This window comes from Triturus cristatus, chromosome 9 (genome assembly GCF_964204655.1).
Source record: "Triturus cristatus chromosome 9, aTriCri1.1, whole genome shotgun sequence".
Lineage (NCBI taxonomy): Eukaryota > Metazoa > Chordata > Amphibia > Caudata > Salamandridae > Triturus > Triturus cristatus.
Window position 1 is genome coordinate 236,446,543 of NC_140592.1, and position 24,011 is coordinate 236,470,553.

A 24,011-nucleotide genomic window follows, 5' to 3' on the forward strand; every position below is an offset into this window, starting at 1 on the left:
ACACAAAAATTACATGTAGACTGCCACTGCAGCCTCCGTCAAAGTGCGCAAACCCTTCTGAAAACACAACATTGCACACTCCCTGTGTGCAATGCCCATACATTGCATGTTCTGTATGTAAGTCACCCCTAAAGCAGGCCTTAAGTGCCCTAAGACAGTATGCATTATATTACATGCAAGGAGATATCTGAATGAGTAGATATGCCGCTGTGATGCCTAATTCTATTACCAGATATTGCTAGTCAACTGGGAAGCCATCCTAAGTATATGTACTTGGCACTGGTCTTTACAAGTTACCCAGCTACATATTGGCTTCACTGCAAATAATGGTGTTTGGTATGAAACACCTGGTCTTGATAAATCCTTACTGATGCCAGTAGCGGATTTACGAAGACATGCACCCAGAGAGCACCTGTGAGGTGAAAAAAACCTAGTCTTCTAGTGTGCTGGCTGTCTGGTTTCGTCTAGCCTGCAAACACAGTAACGTTTCTGATCCCCTGGAGGTGTAAGCCCATGCTCTCTGAGGTCAGAAACAATGCCTACTCTGGAGGAAGGTGTTCACACCTCCTGCAGGATGGCTAGTAAATCTGCATACCAAGGCCAGAGCCTACAACGCCTCTGCCGCCTTTGATATGCGACCCTGGCTTCGCCCTGACCTGGGAGATGCCACCCCTTCCCTTAAGCCTGTTTGGCTCAGGGCAGTGGGAAATTAGCTATGTAGGTAGGTGTGTTGCACTACCAGGCTAGTCACACCCCTATGGCGGACTGCCTGATGTGCTCCATGAAAGAAGTGTTCCACCATCTTGTTTTTGGTGGAAGTGGCAACTCTGGGACAGGGTGATGCCCACTCTCCACAAGAAGTGGTCATATAGGGTGTGTTGTTACCCCAGGGGTAAGTAGCCCATTGGCTACAAACCCTTCACTCCCCTTAACATCCCTAAATTGAGTATTTAGATGGCCCCCTGACACCAGGAACTCAGATTTGACTACTGGGAACCAAGGAAGGACAAAGAAGAACCGCCAAGGCGAGAACAGAGGACCTGCAACAAAGATTGGCGCTGAACCCTGCCAGACTGCTTGCCCTCGACAATCGCAGAGACTAAGTCCAAAAGCTGCACATCTTTCCCAAAACACTTGGAGGACTGTCCTGCACCCCAGCAATCAGCAGAGATCTCCCTAGAAGTGGAAACGCCACTTCCCTGCGGTCTGCAGGCACCGAACGCATCTGCCTGGTACACTGTTCTGACGACCCCCGGGTCCACCGAGAGAGCGGCAACCCAGAAAAAGTCTTCATGCTGTAGGCGGTCAGTTCCGTCTCCCTGCAGAGTTTGGAGACACCAGGACCCCCAGGAGCCGCCAAGCACTAATACCCGAGTACAGGAGCAGTTGCATCAGTCAGAGCTTGTTAAGTGGCCAGTCCAGACACCAACCCTGCCAAGACTGACCGAACAAGTGACGTCAGCATCACTGAGGCCAGCACAGAGAGTGGCTCTGCTGTCCTGTTCTGTCCCCATCACCAGGTCGACTCAAGAAGTGAGCCTCTTACGCAAACGACCCGCCTGCCAAAAAGCCGACCCCCCCCCCCCCACACACACTTTTGGGTTCTACTGGACTCTGCCCCCAGTCCACATTTGCAGCCTTTTTTACAGGTACTTTTCCCCATTGACTTCAGCGATAGCGCTCGATGCTACCCTTGTGAACAGCACTTCTGCACCCAGACCGACCAGGGCAATTGAAACTGCTGGTGCTTCTAAGGACCTTGGCCCCAAATTATCTTAAGTCTAGAAGAACAGGCCCTGTAAGTCATTTGCAAGTGACCCTATGCAGTGAGGGTTTCTCCCATAGGATAAAATTATCGCGTTCGAGGCTCATGCCTCAAGTCTGATAGCTGTCATTTTCTACTGTTTCTACTGTAAAAATAATAATGTCTAAAGTACGTACCTGAGTGCAATAATCTTGGTGTCTTAAAATAATATAAAAATCAGTGTATATTTTTTAATTGGTCTTGAGTTTCTTCTTGAGTGTGTCTCTCAGTTATTGACTCTGTGTGTACAACAGATGCATAACCCTACCCTCTGATCAGCCTAAACTGCTTGCCCACACTACCACAAAAGAGAGCATTTGGGATTATTAATTTAAGTCATGTAAGCCAATGAAGGTTGTCTAGACTTATACTACATAAAAATCTAGCTTTCTACTCTTCAAAAAATCTCCTCCAGATGTTCTCGGGCTTTCCTCTCTTAATTTGTTTCACAATGTCATGCCTGTTGACATCAGAAATGCCCATTGTTTTGTAACTGTGTCGCTGGTTAAACAAACCTGTCCTTCAGCTTCGCAGGCAATTGTTCCAAAAATGTTCCCTGATCACAAAGCTAGATCTACCCCCTCCAGAGATAAACTCTTATTTTCTTACCTCATATTTACTTACTTCTTTGAGAGCCTGATATAACCTGTTATCTTGGTCCAGAGCAACACTGTCTACTATGCAGGATCCTACTCGAGCAGTTTTTTATCCAGAACAGTTCGTATTTAGGACTGTTGTGTATTTCCTAGAGGCCCACTGTGTTTTCTCTCTTTTGTTATCCCAACTGCACGTAATAGCCAGCATTTGCTTTGCACACATTCCAAAAGAACACACTTGTTTTCCTGTTATAAATTTATTATACAAAGAGGCTGCACATGTTTTGTTATTTAGTACTTCTGCTGGGATTCAGACAGAACATTTCATTCAAGGCCAAAAACACGGTTCTCTGTTTTTTTTTTCTGTGATCAGACACTAACATCTAGACATAACAGAAAAATCCAGCTGCTGTTTTGAATATGCAGTTCTTATATTAGCTGGGATTTGTTGTTTTGAAAACAGAGGATACATTCTCACAGAGCAAAGGTCCCGACCAGAGGGAGAGATCAGCTGCCCGAGATATAGAAGAACTACCTATGTATGCCAGGTATGGGGTTCCCCACTAATCCCAGAGATCTATAATATAGCACTGTGTCTCCATTGAAAGGGTAGGCTTAGACGAATCAGTCTTTCAATATGAGTGTCATGTTGTTTCCACCCTACGGTAGAAACTGTGCATTTGTGAACAGCATAACCATTGGGATGGTGCTAGATTGATTCCATGCACCCCTTCAGGATATGTTGTCCTATTAACGCGCAATTCCTACCATAGGGTGGAAACTAGACAACAGCGTAGGGAGCCTTGTCGTGTAGTTTCCACCATATGGTAGGAACTGGCCTATAGGACAACATAAAATATGGAAGAGGTGCATGGAATCAGTCTAGCACCATCCCAACGGGTATGCTGTCCACAAACGTGCAGTTCCTACCGTAGGGTGAAAACTACACGACAAAAGGATTTTTCATTGTGTACAGTCTGTTGATTATGATAATCACATTTCTGACTTGTATATGTCTTTTTAATTACAGCACAGCTATTAGGAAATAGAGCACAATAGTTTCAATAAATAGTGTAATCGTTCTTCGCGTCTCTTTCCTTTTCAATGTGGATACTTATGAGAGAGAGAACGAATGGTGATGGCCTCCTACCACGATCCCTGAGAGGGTCTAGAGTGTTGTGTTCTGGCGTGCCGATTTGCTTGTTTCTCTGGATAGGTTAGGAGAACAAATAAGACACTATAAGCTAGTCTGGATTTGAGCCCATTTGTAATCATGTGGTATGGTGACTTAGGTCCTACACACTGATGTTCTGTGGTCCTAGGAATAGTTCTGTTCCTAAGCAGAATCCCTGCAACAGGACATAGCATCTTTAAAATACTGCTGGACCAGTCACCATCAGCTCAGTTATGTTGCTCTTCAAGGCCTGCCTCTTGCATCGTTCCACTATTTTCTTGTAACACAATGGTTAATCAATTTTAAGAAGTCTAATTATTCTTCGGAATTGGGTAAGAACAGACTACTTGGCATCTAAAGGATTATTGTTTGTTCCAAAATGTATGCCAGATCATGCACTGTTCTGTGATCAAAGTGTGGGGTTGAATTGAGCATCAAGATCATGTAAAACTTGACAAAAAGACTACAGCGATTGGATGGCAATTAAATGTATGATTTTTTTTTTTTTAAATGTATAAAACGGACTAAAAACATTTTTTGTATGGCTGTTCCTTAATATACATGTTTTTCTATGTCTCCAAGCTCGGGTGTGTGTGCTATTCTCTTCCTGCCAGTGTTCACGTTAGTCTCTCCATTTTCCATTACATTAATTCCTTGTCTCTGTGTTAGAGTGCCATAGTCCTCCTATTGTGACATCCCTTGTTGATCCACATTATATTTGAATTAGGACAGGTTGTATCCCCTTTTGTTTTTGTTTTTTGTTTTTTTGCTGTAAGAGTGGAGACAGTGTTTATTTAGGGGGACAACGTTAGTGACCATGGCGGAGAGACGAGCATTGCAATTTACTAGTGATCGTTTGTAAAGGGTGTGCTCTTTTTCTTTGGTTGGACCTTCGTATCTGGTGTCACCCAAGCTCTATTTGATGCAACTTCATTGTTACTTTCGCTGGCCAATCCCGTCTTTTGTTATGATGTGCAGCCACAGTTAAGTCTCTCTTTTATGGAGTGATACTGGTGATTTGCCTTTGAGCCCCCTCCATTGTTCCTTCAAGTGTTCGCTTTCAGGGAGTCACTGTGATGTCTCCTCTTGCCTTGTGCTTAGGAGGTAAACAGGAGGAGCAGGGAGCAGGTCACCCACGTGTATGTGTATTGTTTGCTGTGGAAAAAGTGTGACGTGAGGATTAACAGTGAGTACGCAAATCTAGATTTGTGTTGGGTAAGCATGTTCGGTGGGGATGAGTTTCTGGGTTGAGAGGGTCTGTGGTGCAAGCTCTTGGTTATTCATTGCCCTAACAATTGGGGGTTGCAGTGGCTGACTTGGCCCTCTCCCCAGAAGCTAGGTCTGTATCACCCAGGAGGGGCAAATAAAAGGGGACACAGTTGGTTACAGGGCCAGCTATTAGCCAAGATGCTCCTCTCTTACATATATTCCCTCCTCCTGAACGGGTTGACCGCTTCATGCCTCGAAACGTGGTTTTGAACCAAATGTAGGTCTCTGAGCCATATGATGTCTTTTGACCCCACAATTTTCCTTGAGTATTGGAGAGCTTCTAGGGTGCTTTTAAAACTGGTATTTAGCCTCTTTAAAATTACTTCTTGGCTGGATGTGTTCCATTCTGCTCATGTCAAGGGCAGTGCCCCTCTTCACTGCACATGACTCTTATTCACCTTTTCGATAAGCCTGGCAGGTCTCTGGAATGTGCATTAATATTAAAACAGTAACAAAGCCATCTCCATCGCTCGCTACCCTTCAGTTATGATGCACAAACCAGATCCATTCTGTATCCCTCCCCTCCATCTCTCGAACTCTCTGAAACAACAAAATCAGCACAACTCTGGATTGCCCAAAGAGTCTTTCAGATGCATTCCCAGTACTTTCACTTTTTAATATTGCCACATCACGACATTGCATCCCTCAGTTTAAGCGTTACTTAAAACTTACGTTACAAATTTATAATAGAGTGGTTTGTAGTGTTTTTTTTTTCTTATTTGCTACCAGATGTTAGAGATGGTGGGTGGCACATGGGAGCAGCAGTTGTAGCCTCATTGGTGAGGATAGCTTGAATCTATAAGCACAGCAAGCCCAGAGCCCACAATAGGACATTCACCTTCACAACAGAAAAGTAAGGTGTAGAAAGCTAGAGCCAGTCCTTCACGACCACTGGGGAAATCCTCTGGATAACATTACCACCATTTATAATATTTTCTGTTTCAGTCCACCCTCAGGGAAGCATGCCAGCCCGGTTCACTCCCACAATGTGAGGATACTCGAAGGCGACACACAAAATAGTGGGTGAATATGCTTGAGCCAGTGCTTCTTTTTTTTTTTTTTTTTTTTTTTTTTTTTTTTTACACTGATAACAAAAATATAATGGGCTTAAATACTTAGCAAAGTAGTTTAAATTGGATTCGTACAGTACTGTGTAGCTATTCCTTTTTCTCTGGCTGTCTTCTGCCTCGTAACTGAACCTGTCCAAGTAGTTCAGAGGACAGACACATTTGAGTTCCTGTTATGAAGTATACCTATTTAACATTTCCTGTAAATGTGCTCATCTGCTAATTGTGCCTTTCGCCTACCACTAGAAGTTCACAGGGTACCAGCACATGTACTTTCATCACAAGCTTCCAACTTTTGCGACACCTCCGTCACAGCACCATTCCTTGTCAGGGCATAAGATCAAGTCCATTTCATCTATGTTATCCAACCTTCAAGGATCATTGCTGGGTGTGTGAATATCACATGGAAGGCTCACATAATAGGGGATATTAAAACAGTAATAGAAATAAAGTTTGGCCACAAGCTACAGTTGTGCATATGAACAGCCCTCTTTTCCAAGATCATGAACATGGTTGATTGGCTAGTCGGACCTTTTTTCCATACAGAGGGTTCAAGTCATACATCCTACCATGCATGCATGCATGCATATATTTTTATCTGCCATCAGTGTAGGTAACACCCTCCACCTACAAATCTTTGATTCGTTGTAAAGTCATCTTTAAGTAGATTGCTATGTTTATAGAACTGCAGTATGAGCTGTCTAGGAAGGATGTCATTGAAAATATTGGGTCTCTTTCCAAGATGGGTAAGTCTTTAGCTTTTAGGTCGGTTTTACTTGAACATCAGCCCAATGAGTATGTGACCCTCTACCCATGAATACATGTAACCGTATCGTCCAGTCACATTGGCGGATAAAAAGGCTCACTTTGGACTCTTCGTTCCCCCAGAGAGTTGTTGTGTGAATTAGCAGCGAGTCTTGCTTAGTCTTCTTTCGCCTCCTTCTACTTACGCTCTGTGGGAATCTCTCAGGAAATTACGACTCTGCAAGAAGGAAGTTAATATTCATTTTTTAACAAGTTAATAGTAAGTTAATAAGTTATTAAGTCAAGTTTTAAGTTCATAGATTATTTCTGATGCACTAGATCTTCTACAGATATTACATTGCTCCCCTTCCTTCTGTGAGCGATTTATTCACCTCAGTTTCTATATTATATGCTGCTTCCAATGTTCTATAACGTCTGATGCTGAAAAATGTAGGCATTAAGGTTGGAGGCAGAAGTTGCTCTACAAACTGTACTATTGCATACACTTAAGGCATGGGTTTTTTGTAAATGTCAGGGATGTACATTCATAACGTGAGCCAATCTGATGCCTCTAATAGAGTTCTCCAGAGTGTATTTGCACAGACAAAACTCACTAGAAGGTGGAAAGCTAAATGTCTCAGATAACCAGAGCTCCAGATACCAGGCCTACAATAGAAAATGGATCTTGCCTGACCCTGAGTAACTCCCTGGCCACCAGGAAGGCATATGGTATGAGATATTCCCAGAAACACGCCACATTTTGAGAGATGCCTAGTATTTGGGAGTCCCACAAACTACTCCAGGAAGTTGAAATCCAATGAAACGGCTATGGGGAAAAGAAAAATGGCACAAATGAACAGCTGCTGTGGTAGTCATCCACTTTCGTCTCTACATTTGTATTCATTGTACAAAGCTTTTCAGATTGAAAGCTGTACCATAAGATATGACAAAGGCATGAAGACGAATTAATACATTCGAAAAAACATTACTAAAGGCAAATAATACTTTGTTAGATTAAAAACTCTCCTCTGCCCCTCTTGAGTGAGCTCTTAGAGTGGCATATTTGTGACCAGGACTAGAACAATAAAGGGTTCTCTAGAGGGGTCAATTGTACCATCAATTTTGCCTTGACAATAAAAACGTAGTTCACATAATTATTTACATCTGCAAATTGAATTTGCTTTAATTACTAATTTGTTTACCAGACCGCTTACATCTCATAATCAATCAATCAACATTATGCATGCCCGCCCCTTTCCCCGCCCAGTGCCGCGCTTAACATTAGCGGGCGGAGTTCATGACGAGCTGGACTCGTCATGGGCACAGCGCCACCGCAGCCCATGACGAGTCCAGCTCGTCATGGGCACTGAAGGGGTTAATACCAACATATAATTGCCAAAAACATACATTCAGTGCATTTGAATTTTATTACACTCCTTGCTTTCTTTTTCTTTTTACTATCACAGTACTCTTTTAATTTCTCAATCCAGTGTCTCTTGGATATTTTACTGTTGAGTCTAAATTGAGAGTACAATTGAGCTGTACTGAGAACCCTACTCTTCTCTTAAATATAGATGCCCAGATTCACAATAGGTTACTTGAGCGCCCCCTTTAACTTACATTACAGGACAAGAACACAGTCCTCATGTTCCCAAGTTACCTTACAAACGGACGCTGTAACTCACAGTAATACATCTTGCCAATTCTGTGTCATGTGTTCAAACCTGTTGCGGGACATTCGTTAAAGCACAATTCACCGTGACTGATATGGCGACTTGGCAAGAACTGACCATATAATGGCAAAGCATTGGAATTCTTGAACTGAATATGTTAACCTCAGAATGAATTTCGTGGCTGTAAAGGGAAAACTAAATGTCCTTCCCTTTATTCAGCTGTGTGTGCAGATTTTTCATAATAGATTTGCATACCCACCATCAATCAATCAATCAATCGGGGTTTGTAGAGTGCACTACTCACCCGTGAGGGTCTCAAGGCGCTGGGGGGGCAGCTCCGTTGGGGTCATTGGAAGAGCTAGGTCTTGAGTCTATTCTGAATTGGTGCAGTGTCGGGCTTTTTCAGAGCTGGAGGGGGAAGTTTGTTCCATGTCTTAGCTACGAGGTAGGCGAACGTAGAAACGAGGGACGGTGTCTAGGGCGAGATCGGCTGAGCAGAGGTTTCTCTTGGGGGCGTGGAAGAAGATTCGGTCATTGAGGTATTGTGGAACAGTGTTGTGGAGGGCTTTGTAGGTGTGTGTGAGCAGCTTGAAGGTTATTCTACTTTCAACGGGGAGCCAGTGGAGGTCACGGAGGTGTTGAGTGATGTGGTCATGTCATGGGATGTCAATGATGAGTCTGGCTGCGGTGTTCTGGACGGTCTGGAGTTTGCAGAGGAGATTTATGATGATTCCGGTGTAGAGAGCGTCCAGTCTGCTGGTTATGAGTGCTTTGATGATGATTTTTCTGGAGTCGGAGGGGATCCACTTGAACGTCTTGCGGAGTATGCAGAGGGTGATGAAGCAGGCAGAGGATACGCTGTTGATCTGGCGATTTATGGTGAGTGAGGAGTCGAGTATAATGCCGAGTTTACGTGCATGGTCCATTGGGGTGGGTTGGCTTCCAAGGGCGGGGGGCCACCAGGTGTTGTCCAATGTGGATGGGGATGCCGAGGATGAGGACTTCTGTTTTCTCTGAGTTGAGCTGCAGGCAGCTGTTGCTCATCCAGGTCGCAACAGCTTTCATCCCTTCTCGGAAGTTCCGCCTTGTGATATCGGGTTCCTTGGTGAGGGAGAGGATGAGCTAGGTGTCATCGGCTTTGGAGACGATGTTGAGCTTGTGGTTTCTGACTATGGTGGTGAGGGGGGGGCCATGTAGATGTTGATAAGTGTGGGGCTGAGGGAGGATTCTTGGGATACTCAGCATCTGATCTCTGTCAGTTCTGAGAAGAAGGGCAGTAGTCTTATTCTCTGTGTTATGCTTGAGAGGAAAGATCCTATCTAGTTTTCCTTGGAAGCTGGCGTCGTGGAGTCTGGTGGCTAGTGTGCGGTGTGACACGGTGTGGAAGGCTGTCAATAGGTTGAGGAGGATGAGGGCTGCTCTGTGGCCTTGGTCAAGGAGGGCTCGTATGTCGTCGGTGGCAGCGGGGTGGGCTATCTCAGTGCTTTAGTTGCAGCGGAATCCAGATTGAGAGCTGTCTAGGATGCTGTTGGTTTCTATGAAGTGTGCTAGCTGGGTGTTGACGGCCTTTTCGGTGACTTTGGCGGCAAAAGGAAGCAGTGAGATTGGCTAGAAGTTCTTGAGGTACGTCTGGTCTGCCCATATGCAAAATAAAATTTTCCAACAGTAGTTGAAACCTTCATTTGGTCCTTGGACTCTGCCTTTCTCCAAAAAGTGTAGGTAAAGCAAAGTTAAAGTATGAATGGTCCGTGTGATGCTTTGAATGCTGCTCATATAAGATAACTGGGCCAAAGAGGCTAACCACCGGTGCATACACTTTAGATTCTGTCAGTACCCACCAGCGGTATCACAATGGAGCAATCCCAAGAAATCTATTAAACGTACTTGCTGGTAGCTCGGAAGTAGTGTGCATGTAGTGTGCATACCGTCCTCTGGGCTACTGTGTCATAGGAACTACCGCTATAAGATGAATATCTGCCAATGTAGATGCACAGAAATTAAAATACTTTGCTCGAACAAGCAGAATGTAAAGGTCATAGCATGAAAAACTTGTGTTAAATGTATTCACTCTTAATTAGTAGAAGGCAAACTTTATGCTATTCTTTTTATCATGCTACTCTAGTATTTCAAGCGCTTAAGACAGTTTCTGCGTTTAACTGTATCTCTCTTTTCAGTTGGGTCAACAGAAAGATATGGACTGTTTCAACATTTCCTCGATTCCTACCAAGTGATGTTCTTCACTCTTTTTGCAATGCTGGCAGGAACAGCCATCTTGTTCATAGGTAAGAATGTGTCCAAATAACCCTGTGTATAACTACTAACCAAGGTTTGAAGATTGCACTCTGTTGGTTTACTGCAGCTAAAATATATTTGAATTTTCATCAGCATACCATGCGGCCTTTGCACCAAGAGATCCAGTTCCACACCCAGCATTTTATCCACGTACACCACCGCAGCCAGTTAACAACAGTAAGTGTCATCCCGTACCTACATTGAAGCCATATTTTATTTATTTCTTTGTTCTTATAATGCACAACATGTTCTCCTAAATGGTAATAATCAGAAGTGGCGGCTGGGCATAAGGGCTCTAGCAAAAGTGTAGTGTGGCTTCAGATTTTGTAATTAGCCCAGGTCTTTGTATTCATAAATGCATGCTGCAAGTAATCTTATAGTTAATCCAATAGAGCAATTTCAAGGGAGGTTTTATCTGGTCTTATTTCTGTAGATTAAGGTTCTATCTGGCTGCCTGATTCTACACCCTTTATGTCCTGCCAAAAAGCACCCTAGGAAGCCCTGTTCATCAGTGGTTGTTGGTGATTTTTTTAAACCAGTGGCATGTGGAAACCTGCTTGAAGCAAGCAGGCTGGACCATCCCAAGGTGGGCTTGGTCGCCAGAGATTTGCTGTGCTGCTGCCCGAAGGAAGCTGTAAAATAAAATAGAGCCAGGAAATTTTCAGAACAGCAAGATGTTTTGCAGGCATTTAGGAAGGGGTCCTTAAATAAAATAATTCAGTACTTCAGGGTCTCCACAGTACCCGAGAGAGAGATTTCCGTGTTGCAGAAGGAGATAAAAAAAAGCCTCTGAAAGAAGTGTCCTCAAGTGCCAAGGATCTGCACCCCTGTGGGCTGGGCAAACCCAGCAACACAAACCAGTGACGTAAAGAACAGAAGCTATGTTCATCTTTGGGCAAACATCAGAAACACAGAGTATTGTACAATTTAGACTTTTGGAGATGGGTGGGGATGATTCAGATTCTACTGTGGCCTCTTAAAAGTTGAGAGAGGCATGGATTTCAGAAATTAGTGATAAACCTAGTATTACTTTTCATGGGACTGGTGGCTTAATGGACCAATGCATCCAATGTAGGGGCTTGTGTTCGACCGCATGCTCACAGGTTCAAATCCCGACGGGTCCTTTCAGCCTTTTATCCTTGTGAGGTCGATAAAATGAGTACCATTAAGTTGGGTAACAATAAACTGGCATTCAGCACCAAGATACCCTTGGGTGAATGTGCGCTTTACAAATACACGTTATGTTATGACGAACAGCAGTCAAATGAATGATGTTAAATTGTTTGATGGTGCTTTAAAGATATAATAAAGGATTTATTATTGGGATTCGGTACCAAGTAGTCAGTTTACAGAATTCACAGAAGGCTACCCCCTCAAATAAATTGTTCTGAGTTCTGTTTTAACACAAAGATCAGACACAGTTGTTCCCTTGTACCGGAGACCCTTCCTCCAAATTTCTCTGCTTCTACTTTATTGGTTATAGGTGCATTTCTAACGGTGCTCCTCGACCCTGACCTGCAATTCCTACTGATCTCTCTGCACTATTTTCCAGAAACGGCTCTGCCGCTGTACCTAAAAACCTGGCTGTGGCATTTATTCGTGTAACAGCACTGACACACACTCGCTTCTCTGTCAGTATATCTCAGCCCTGAGTTAGCACTCACTTCTTTCCTAGAATTTACACCTACAAATCGCTCTTCCAATTCAACTTCGCCTTCAACAGCAACAGATTGTCCCATTATTCCAGCACCAAGATTTCCCTCTCTTGAGCTTTTCTAATACTGAGACTTGAACACAGCAGTGCAAATGCATTTTAATGATGAGATTATGCACCGCTTGATATTTCAGAGGTGGGATCAACATACACTTCAGTCCAGAGCTGCAGCACTTGCTGCTGTTCTGAAAGAGACGCCGACTGTTCTGCCAATGCACCTGAATCCTAAGCTGTAGCAAGCATTGACTTTTTCAGTAGTTAGACCCACACACAGCTTTGAATGCATCTTAGGGGCTGCTCTCGACTTTGGTGGTCACACCACCAGCCCACAGCAGCGGCAGTCGGGAGAACACCGCTAGGATGCTTGATTCCGGTCCAGGGAAGATATGGCTTGGCAGTTCGGGCTGGACTGTTCCCATGAGGCACAGGGTCAAGACTGATTTGCATATGGCCATGTCTAAACTGGGGTGGTGTAGTGGGCAAAAGAACGATGGATTTAACCCAGATCTCTTGACTGGGGGAGAATGTCTGCATTGTCAGCATTCCGTCCATTTGTTTGTTGTAACGCTTTTCGCCCTAAGTGGGATGGGTATTCCCAGACGTGGGACCCGTGCTCACTACGCCACTGGAGTCAAGCTATCCTGGCTGATGACGGCTGATAGCCAGAAACCGGTCCTAGGATGCTTGATTCCGGTCCAGGGAAGACATGGCTTGGCAGTTCGGGCTGGACTGTTCCCATGAGGCACAGGGTCAAGACTGATTTGCATATGGCCATGTCTAAACTGGGGTGGTGTAGTGGGCAAAAGAACGATGGATTTAACCCAGATCTCTTGACTGGGGGAGAATGTCTGCATTGTCAGCATTCCGTCCATCATTTGTTTGTTGAACCGCTAAGCCGGTGGCATCCAGACTGCCGCATTATGACATTCCTGCCAGGCTGGTGGATTGTTGGCAGCGCAGTCATGGCGACGGCATGATGCAGCTCTAGGAAAGAGCCTGCAGCCAATGCCGGCCATACTGCGGAGCCTCCAGTTGGTCGGGCGCACTGTTTCCTCGCACCATGTCATGCAAGGAAAACAGTGTGTGCACCGACATGACGACATTGAAGGCCCCCAGCTTAGCACCAGCCACGTGACACAAGGGCATTTTCACCCTAGAGCCATGCTTTATTGGTTCAATACCTGCCTTTCCGACGCCCTTTTCATGGTGGTGTTTAATACCCAACTCCAAGAAAACAAAAGTTCTCCTCCTGGACAATACCTCATTTTGGTCATCTAGCTGGTGGCCCATGGACATGGCATCCTTACCAGTACCAGTGAGTAAGGTGTGGCATCTAGGGATAATTTTGTACAACAGGCTGACCTTTAAAGATCTGATTAATGCACTGGTCTCATCAGCCTTTTTTGACCGAAAGATGTTTAGGAAGATTTGTCCCTTTATCCCACATGATCTCCAGAAGGCAGTGGTGGCTGCCCTGCAACTGTCCAAACTTGATTATTTAAATGTGTTTCTAAATATTCAGGAAAGATTTCTGCAGAAACTACAGATGCTACGCAATGCATAGGCACACCTGCTCCTGGGCATTCCTAAGCACCAATCTGTATCCCAGGGCTTGGCTACACTGGCTCCCAATTGACAAAAAAATGACATTCAAATTATTATGCATAGCCTTTAAAGCGCTGCATAATGTTGGTCCAGACTATCTGAGCCATCTGTCTTCTGTATTACCCAATCAATAAATCTAAGATCGGCTACTGCCAGGCTCCTAGTGGTCCCCAGAACCACAAGAGCCCACTGGAGCAGGAGAAGCTTCATTGTAGGAACAGCGGAATTGTAGGATTCACTTCTCCTCACTCTAAAAGATAGTCCTAATTTATGTTCTTGTAGGAAATCATTAAAAACCTGGCTTTTTAACAACTAAATATGTACCTTTTTACTCTTCTGTATCTCACCTTTTGCAGAAGCAGAGCCTAGACACCTAAGGGTATTTGTGCGCTTTACAAATGAAAAAAATCTAATCAAAGTGTGTACTGAAAAGCTTAGTTTTTAGTTCCAGGAGTGAAACCTGCTACTGGCTCTCCATTTCCTTTTTGTATCTGAATACATAAGACCAGTGGCAGGGTCCGAGATGGTAAAAAACTATAATCTGGGAGAGGTCAGGGGTTGTGAAGGATACACTGCAAAAGAAGAATGACATGTCTGTGCCAGTACATGATTGTTATTGATCTAAATGATCTCTTCTGTGCCCTCTGGGCGGATACTGACAATTCCAACACCCACTGTCAAAGGATCACTGAAAATGTGCTTGTGTCCTTTTGATGAGCCCAAAGATCATAGGGCCACGTGTATCAAGAAATGTTGCCATCGCATATGACCTGATTTACGAATCGTACTGTTTGCAACCACAAAAATGCTTTTCCAAATGTACAAACATCCAAACTGATTCTCCAGAATAGCAGTTTAGGTGTAGAATCGCCATTTGGAAGGGGAATGTTTAGGGTGTCCCTTAAAAATAATGATTTTCAGTGCTATGTATCAAGGTTTCGCAACTGAAATGCGGTTTCAAACCTTGATATTTTACCACCACCTCAAGGTTGGTGGTAATGCATTCGCAGATTGGAAGGGTCTCCTTGGGGCCCCTTGCCCTTAGTGAATGTTGGGAAAACATGTTTCAAGAGCAGGCCATGGTCCCATGGACCACTGCCTGCTCTAAAGTGAAAACAAAAAAAATCATTTTTTATTGTTGGAACGCATACTGTTTTCCTTTAAGGGAAACAGGTTACATTTCAACAAAAAACCTCTATTCAAAGGCGATCACAGGCATGGTCACTTCTGACCTTAGCACACCACCATCCCTGTGTTGGCAGGCATTGCTAATGGGTGAGAATTACAACCTACCTCATTAATATTCGCGAAGTAGGTCGGATTTCAACCCAATAGGAATCGCAAGAATGAATCAAAAGGTTCCATACATGAGGAATAGCGATTTCCAAATAGCGATTCGGATAAAATCACGATTTGGAATTTGCTATTCCTATTCTTTGTACATCTGGCCCATAGAGCAACTAATCCGATTACTTTACTTAGTATCTAGTGCATTTCTAGTGAGGATTATAACTCTAACCCCGATACGACACCCCCCATAGCAAACCAACATCTGTGTATAGAAAGGCAGAAAGCTCAACAGGGAAGAGGACATGTGACCAATTTATTTCTCAGCCTCTGCCACCTCACCAGTGAGTGTAGTCTTGTGGAAATCATGAATTATTGGGTTTTCAATATTTTTCATACTTTGTTTTTCATGCATGCATTTTGCATAATGTTCACTATTAAGATCCTGGTTTGAGCAGAAAATGTCTTGAGGGAATACAGTCAGACTGCCATTGGGGTATGTGTAGGCTAGCCATATCCACCTCATCACTTCAGCTATCTAGCCTGACCTTTGTAACCAGTAGAACACTTCAAGTAAAATATTAACCTAGATAGCAACCTTGAGACGGGGGCCTTTTTCAATTCTGATCTACAAGTCAATAATGAGAACCACCTACATTAGTTCCTTCTGATTGTAAAGTACCCTTGCATCTCTGTGAAATGGGGTGGAGGAAGCAAACTGATTACCCTGCAATCTGAGGGTCCACCCATCACACACCCCTCTGTGGCTTGAGAGGGTGGTATGAAAAGAGCATCCTTACAGGAAGTAAACAGATCAAAGCAGGGATAGTTGAGTGCCACACACATTTGAAAAACAGTCCTTTCTGAGGAAATATCCTCTAGGAGGAGAGCAACACCCAGCGGTCACGTTCTACCTGATGATTTTTTTATCTTTCTTTGTAAAACTCTCATGCAAACATAAGATATAAGCCAGATTCACTTGAGACTTTGACCTTTCACCACCAGGCAGTTTGTATATTTCTGCCTACGAAATTATCATTTTGGACCAACCCAAGCTGACCATCCAATGCCAAAATAAACTCCTGAATAGCAATAGTAGTTGTGGCCAATTCAGTAAACTGTGTTCCTCAATTTGAACCCCTCCTCCTGCCATGGATACGGTTGTTGTCTTCTGCGGTTACTGTACGAATTCCTTGGTTCCTGGCTAATACCCAATAAATAACATTGCAATCAGATGATGAATGAAGAGCAAAGAGTTGAGGATAACTGAGTAGGAATGCGTTGAACTAATGAAGAAGATGGGCCCTGGAGACTATGACTATGAATGTGCATGTTTACATGCCCCCTTGTAGTTTAAACGAAAGCTGGGCGGCAGAGTGAGGTGATAAAAGCCTCTAAAGCAGGTACACAAAAAGGACTGTTCAACCCTTGTCACATGGAACAATTTCACTGTAAATACAAGGTTCTGCCATGAATGCAGATTAGACTTAATTCATTTGAGTACCATAGCACAAACCTAAAGAATATAGAAGACTGTCTGCCCTTCCTGACATGCCGACTGAGGGGAAGGAGCATGGGCCAGCTAATAGGAGTTCAGCACTTGTCTGAAGGAGTTAGAATATGGGGCTGTGCATTTTGTATGGCTGTGTGATATCAGATTTCTGGGTGGTACTAGCAAAATTATTTCTAATCTGAATGGAGCTGATGGATTTTCCAAGTTAGCTTACCATCTTAAAGCACGATAGCGGATAAATGTCTAATGAGACCCTCGAAAATAAGAAAAGGAACATCTTGAATCCTGCCCCTTCCTCTTGGGGTGCAGGCATTAGAGCATCTGTTCAGAGGGGACTGATAATGTTTTATTGAAATGGCTGGTGCTTACTGGAATTCATAGTAATAGAATCTCCAAGATCCCACTTTGCCACACCACATTGAATAATTCTACTGTGCATTCATCCCCCACTACATCCAGAAACCCAGTGTCTTAAACAGTCCACTTACAGGTCACTGTATCCTGTTGGCCACAGTTCAGAGTAGAATCCCTTGGGCACAAACCCTACTAGTCCACCTAAGGTTTTGAAGGGCGTAGAACTACTGGTTAACGGTCAATCCATGTTTCTGATGGATAATTCTTTCTGCAGATTCTTCACCTCAGAATATCCCAAAGGCACCAGGCTGTATCCGGAGATTTTTCATAGCGGAGCTTCTGCAATCTATGTATCATGCAGCTCCACATTTGCTCTGCCACTTTTGAGGCAATGTGGAACTAAGAGCAGAGCCCAATCCCAGTGCTACACATGCACACTGACTTCTAATCCTTTCTTTCTGTGCCGTCTGACATGGGTCCAGAGTTCTGCTTCAGACGTAGTCAGTTTCCGATAATTCCAAACTCTTTTACAGTTGGCTAGGGAATTATATTCCCCCCCTTAGTACCCATTACTGGGTCATATGAATTATTGTACACGATTCTACTCCGGCCCCATGATCCATGTCGATTCCTGCCACCCCAACACCGCTTGGTGGATTATCCAGTGCCAACACCCATGTCCTATCTGAACAGATATTAACCTGAGCTTGACTAATGTCATGCTATGAGATTCCGAAGCTGCAACCCATTGTCATGCATTGTCATGCACCCTGACTCTAATTCTGTACTTCTGCAGCATAGTAACTATCAAGAGAGGGTTCTTTATATATCTGGCTCTGATCCTGTTCCAGAGCAGGGTGAAGCCAAGGATATTGATGGTGAGGAGGAGATCCTGATTCCCCTAATTTAACTGATGAGGCCATATAGCTTGACTTGCAGACTGCCAGTGGGCTTGATACCTCCCATGAGACAAAGAATGACTTACCACATAGGCCACCAGTGAAAAAACTGCCTCATTGGCAGTGGTGGTTCAGAGGGCAGCCAGAGTGCTAGAATTACAGCTGCCTTCCACTGAGACTAAAACAAATGTTTTAATGGAAGTTCTACAACCTGGGACAGCAACGCCTGACCCCTTACTTCCATGTAATAACCCCCTCACAGATACTCTGGAGGCTACCTGGTCGAAACCATGTTCTTGCATGCCTTTGAATCGGTAAGTGGCCATGATACCTATGACTAGGCAGGTGGCCCGATGCCATGTGACCTGGAATAAGCATAATTGTACCTGCCTCGACCAGTAAGGCGAACCTTAACTTATCCAGTATTGGGGTATCTTTCATAGATTCACATGCCTGAATCATTCCCCGTCGCCGAGGCGGGAGTCTCGGTAGATAAAAAAGTAGTGCCAAAAAATAATTAGTAGTAGTAGTAGTAGTAGTAGGCCCAAAGAAAAAAGGCCCTAAGGCCTATATCTTAGAAGCCTATCTACTTCGTTATGTAAAATAACCCAAGAATTGGTAGCAACCAATCAGACATCAGCACCCTTCTAGAACCCTCTCAGCAGAGCCTGCTCTCCTCAGATTTTCACCGCACGTCGTGTGGAAGGGAGTCTCCCTGAGTGCCTACTCAGTTTCTTCTTTTCTTCAGTCATGTCTGACAAAAAAGCTTTGTTTAGACCCTGCAGGACCTGTGATAAGAAGAGGGTCCATGTAGATGACCAGCATGAGGAGTGTATTTATTGTCTACATCCTAAGTATGTTGCTAAGGACTGTAGAATTTGCCGGACTTTCCCTCCTAAGACCTTAAGGGACAGAGAGGCAAGAGTATTGTTATGGTTGAAATCTTCCTCGGCTGAGGAGGATGACAGGGCCTCGACATCTAGTAAGAGAGCTAGATCAATTGATAGTTCTTCCAGTGAAGAGAGAAAACATCATAAGGCCTCTCATGTAACTTCTGACCATTCACAGAAGTCACAAGACTCTGACAGATCCAAGAAGTCTTGAACTACAAAAACCGTGAGTAAATCTCAGGTTAAGACTTTGTCAGTGGGATCATCTTATACAATCTCTGTGACTTCTGTTGCTCCTCTGTCGACGGCTACAGTCTCCACTACTTCGATATCGTCACCTATCATGTCTCCTAGGACGTCTAAGACTCCGTCGACAATTGCGTCGACGTCGAGCATGAAGGAAGTTCTGTCAACATCGTCGATGACAACATCGACGACGAAAACCCCGTCGACGACGAAAACCCCGTCGACGACGAAGACCCCGTCGACGACGAAGACCCCGTCGACGACGAAGACCCCGTCGACGACGAAGACCCCGTCGACGACGAAGACCCCGTCGACGACGACTATTCCGTCGACGGCGAAGACCTCGTCGACAATGACGATCCCGTCGACGGCGAAGACCCCGTCGACGACGACTATTCCGTCGACGGCGAAGACCTCGTCGACGATGACGATCCCGTCGACGGCGAAGACCTCGTCGACAATGACGCTCCAGTCGACGACAATGACAATCCCGTCGACGCCTCAAAAGACAGCAAGTCCGTCGATGAGAGGAAGCCCGTCGACGAGAGGTTTCCTTAAAGCGATTCCACCAACTACCCATGTTATGCCTATTGCGTACACGCATATTCAGCTAAAAACTTTTCATAAACGGGATTACAGCAATATTTCTCTTTTGCTGCCTTCGCATATCCTGGACTCCTATACGGAAGGTGATGATTTTGAAGAGGAGGATGATGAGGGTCCTTTCGGGATAGCTAGGCACCCCTCGGAGTTGCATATTAAGTGTCAAGAGGTGGATGAGGAGGATGACTACCATGAGCATGCGTATCAAGAAGGCCTTGCTGCACCAGTTTACAGGCATCCCTCAGGGGATTGGGATCGTAGAGAATCGAGTCACCTCCCGCCTACACTGATTCAGGACCTTCAGGCCATGCTGGCGGATTACCGCCAACGCTTTCCTCCACAACAACCTCTTCCTAATTTACAACCGACGGAAGAGTCACACACGGACATTCCAAATTCGCCGCTTCACCCTGCTGGTTCGGGGACACAATCGCACCATGATACCATTTCCTCTGATGAGGAAGATATCGAAGAAGGTGAAGTACCGGATAAAGACACCAATCTGGATCCTTGGGATGATTACATTATTCCCATGCCTTCTCCACCTATTCCGCAACCATCGGATTCTCCTCCAGAGGATATAGGTGGCTTTCACAATTTAATGCAACGTGCAGCAGTCAGGTTTCAACTACCAGTCACTGTGGAGCATACAGATTGTTTCCTCCATGACTTTAAAGAGGAGCATAGGAAAATTACCAGAGCAATTCCCATCATCGATTTTATTTGGAATGAGGGGTTAAAAATTATGAAGACACCTGCTTCTGTACCTGCGGTCCTCCCTCGTATTGATAAGAAATATCGTGCTCCTCCAGAGACGCCCTCCTGTCTAATCGGTCATCCCCGACCAGATTCCGTTATCACAGGCTGCTCAACAAAAGTCCAAAAATCCGGCTATGCCGATATCAACGCCGCCGGATTGGGAAGGGCGAAGATTGGATCTGATCGGCAAGAAGTTCTCTACGATGGCGGCAACTTCTATCAAAGCTGCAAACTCCTTGGCCATTCTTGGTCGCTATGACCGCCAGATTGGTCAGAATTCTCTGAATTTATAGACCTCATTCCTGAAGATCGTCAACAAGAGGCAAGGAAAATACTTCAAGAGGGAGAACGAGCCGCATCAGAGATCATAGACTGTGCTCTGGATATTGCAAATACCAACTTTAGGCAACTTGCAGGGGCTGCAGTTCTTAGGCGTCAAGGATGGCTTAAAGCAACATCTTTAAGGCCAGAGGTTCAAGCCAAAATCATTGATATGGCCTATGATGGAGAATCCTTGTTTGGGAAGCATATAGACGAGGCCCTCCTAGCGATCAAGACTGATACGGATACAGCTAAGTCACTAGCTGCTCTCCAATACAAACGGGGATCTTTCCGTGGTGCAAGAGGTCGAGGCTTTGTATCAAGGGGAAATTATCAAAGTCAGCAAAACAGACAATATCAGTCTCAATATAGACAGCCTTATGGACGATCATCATACAGGCAATCTTCCTCGAATAGTTTCTCTCGTCAGGGAGGTAGAAGGCGATCGAACAATCAGGGTCGCGACGCCAACAAGAAGCAATGAGTTACGCTGGACGCCAGTCATCCCTCCTTCCCTCCCAGTGGGAGCAAAGATAACCGCTTTTGCACACAATTGGGAGGAGATCACCTCGGATCGTTGGGTCATCGACCTAGTCAGAAACGGTCACACCCTGGAGTTCTCAAAACAACCCCCTACTGCCCCGCCCAGGCGTCCCCCTCCCCCTCGTCTTCACTTATTGTTCAAAGAAGCTTTAATAATGCTCCGCAAGAACGCAATAGAGAAAGTTCCTTCGCCCCAGAAGGGAACCGGGTTCTATTCTCGCTTTTTCCTCAAAAGGAAAAAAAGGGGAGTGGCGCCCGATTCTGGATCTCCGCAGGCTCAACAAATTTCTAAAGAAGCAGAGTTTTCGGATGGTTACACTGGCCGAAGTTTTGAGCTGCCTAAACAAAGGGGATTTTATGGCTTCTCTGGACATGGAGGACTCGTACTTCCACATTCCTATCCTTCCCAAGCATCGCAAGTACCTGCGATTTGTAGTGGCTGGCGTCCACTATCAGTTCAAAGTCCTTCCGTTTGGGCTGAAATCTGCTCCAAGAATTTTTACAAAGTGTCTTGCACCAGTAGCAGCGACTCTAAGATCACAGGGAATACAAGTATTCCCGTACCTGGACGACTGGCTGCTCAAAGGCCCCTCGAAGCAGACTACCGTAGAGGCAGTTTCAGCATGCCTAAGTCTATTCTCAAACTTAGGCCTCACTCTCAACAAAAGCAAATCTCAACTGCTCCCTCTTCAAAGGATTCAGTTTCTGGGAGCAATGCTGGACACCAAACAATGCAGCTTCGTTTACAAAAGCTAGCACTTTCAATCGCAAGAAGAAAGTCAGTTTCTGTCCGGAGGTTTGCGTCTCTTCTGGGGATGTGTTCATCAACTATAAATCTTGTACCTTTAGCACGGCTCCGAATGAGGCCTCTGCAGGAACAGTTACATCTACAATGGAAACAGGCCGTGGGGTCGTTCAACGACTCCATCAGGATAACACCTCACATGATGGTCTCTCTGCATTGGTGGTCACAGATGGAAAACCTGGCTCTGGGCCTTTCTTTTCTAACATCTCACCCAGAATTCGTGGTAACAACGGACGCCTCCATGGAGGGGTGGGGAGGACATCTCCAAGATCTACAGATTCAGGGACGATGGTCCCAGGAATACCGCCAACAGCATATCAACAGACTGGAGCTTCGCGCCATTTTTCTCACTCTGCAGGCGTTCCTCCCGAGGATTGCAGGGGCCTCAGTGCTGGTCCGGACGGACAACACGACCAGCATGTATTACGTCAACAAACAGGGAGGAACGAGGTCACTGTCCCTTTCGCAGGAAGCTCAGGAGCTATGGGAATGGCTTACAACACACAAGATAACCTTACGAGCGGAGCACGTCAGGGGCCTTCACAACACGTTGGCCGACAACCTAAGCAGATCTCTGGCAGGCTGTCACGAATGGGAGATAGAGCAGAAACAACTAGATGAAATTTTTCAATCATGGGGCAAACCGGCACTGGATATGTTTGCTACAAAGGAAAACAAGAAATGCCGCTATTACGCAAGCAGAATCCCTCAACAGGGATCAAGAGGAAATGCCCTGTCCATGAGATGGTCAGGGCTTTGTGCGAACGCTTTTCCCCCGATACCACTAATTGCGAAGGTGATCCGCAAGGTGAAGATGGAACATTGCCGCCTCATCCTGATTGCACCCCGTTGGCCAAGGCAATATTGGTTCCAGGAGCTGCTTCTTCTAGCTCACAGCTCCATCCGTCTAATACCAACGATGACGATGTTGACAAGGGAAAGGGGTCAAATACTCCATCCAGATCCACAGTCGCTGCACTTGCACGCATGGCTCCTGATTTCCTAGAATACAAAGATCTAACCATTTCTCAGGAATGCCGTGAGATTCTATCTAAATCACGCGCACAAAGTACTTTAAAAACTTATCGTTTGAAGTGGAAACGATTTTGTCATTGGTGCGAGGGGAAGGATGTCCATCCTTTACAAGCTCCAGTAGAGCAAATCCTTCCTTATTTGTTATCCCTAGCCAAATCTGGGCTTGCATTCTCATCAATTAAAGTTCATCTTGCGGCTCTATCAAGATTCAGGAAGAGTACTTCTAAGCCTTCACTCTGTTCCTCTTCATTAATAAAACAATTTATGAAGGGGCTATTCCGTGTTTTTCCACCAATTCGTGCACCTCCTCCAGAGTGGGAGTTGAACACAGTTCTAGCTCAATTGATGAAAAGGCCTTTTGAACCTATCCACAAGGCTGAGCTAAAATTTTTAACATGGAAGGTGGCTATTCTTTTGGCTCTTACATCGGCTCGAAGAGTCAGTGAGATTCAAGCGTTCACCATCTCCGAACCCTTTTTGCAGTTCTCTAAAGACTTTGTTACTCTCAGGACAAATCCACGATTCATCCCTAAAGTTCCGACTCCGTTCCACTTAAATGAGCCAGTGAAACTAAAAGTTTTCTTCCCAAATCCAGCCACTCCCATCTGAGCGAGCGTTGCATTCTCTGGATATAAAACGCTGTCTGAAATTTTACTTGCAAAGGACTAAGGACATCAGGCGGTCCAATCAATTGCTTGTAGCTTATGGACAAGCTACGCTTGGGTCTGCTGTGACTAAAGCGACTATAGCCAGATGGTTGGCTTCTACAATTCATTTTTGTCATGATAAGGCCAATAAACCATTACAAAGAAAGGTCA

The 24,011-nt window shown here is 44.9% G+C and overlaps 1 protein-coding gene across 1 annotated transcript in view; it reads left to right on the forward strand.

Moving 5' to 3' along the window:
• Positions 1-24,011, forward strand: part of NUP210 (nucleoporin 210) — a 451,814-nt gene that overhangs the window by 414,008 nt on the left and 13,795 nt on the right. Inside the window, exons 38-39 of the mRNA XM_085624815.1 lie at positions 10,502-10,609; positions 10,713-10,796. Of these exons, the coding sequence (XP_085480941.1) occupies positions 10,502-10,609; positions 10,713-10,796 (192 nt within the window). The remainder of the gene's footprint in view (positions 1-10,501; positions 10,610-10,712; positions 10,797-24,011) is intronic.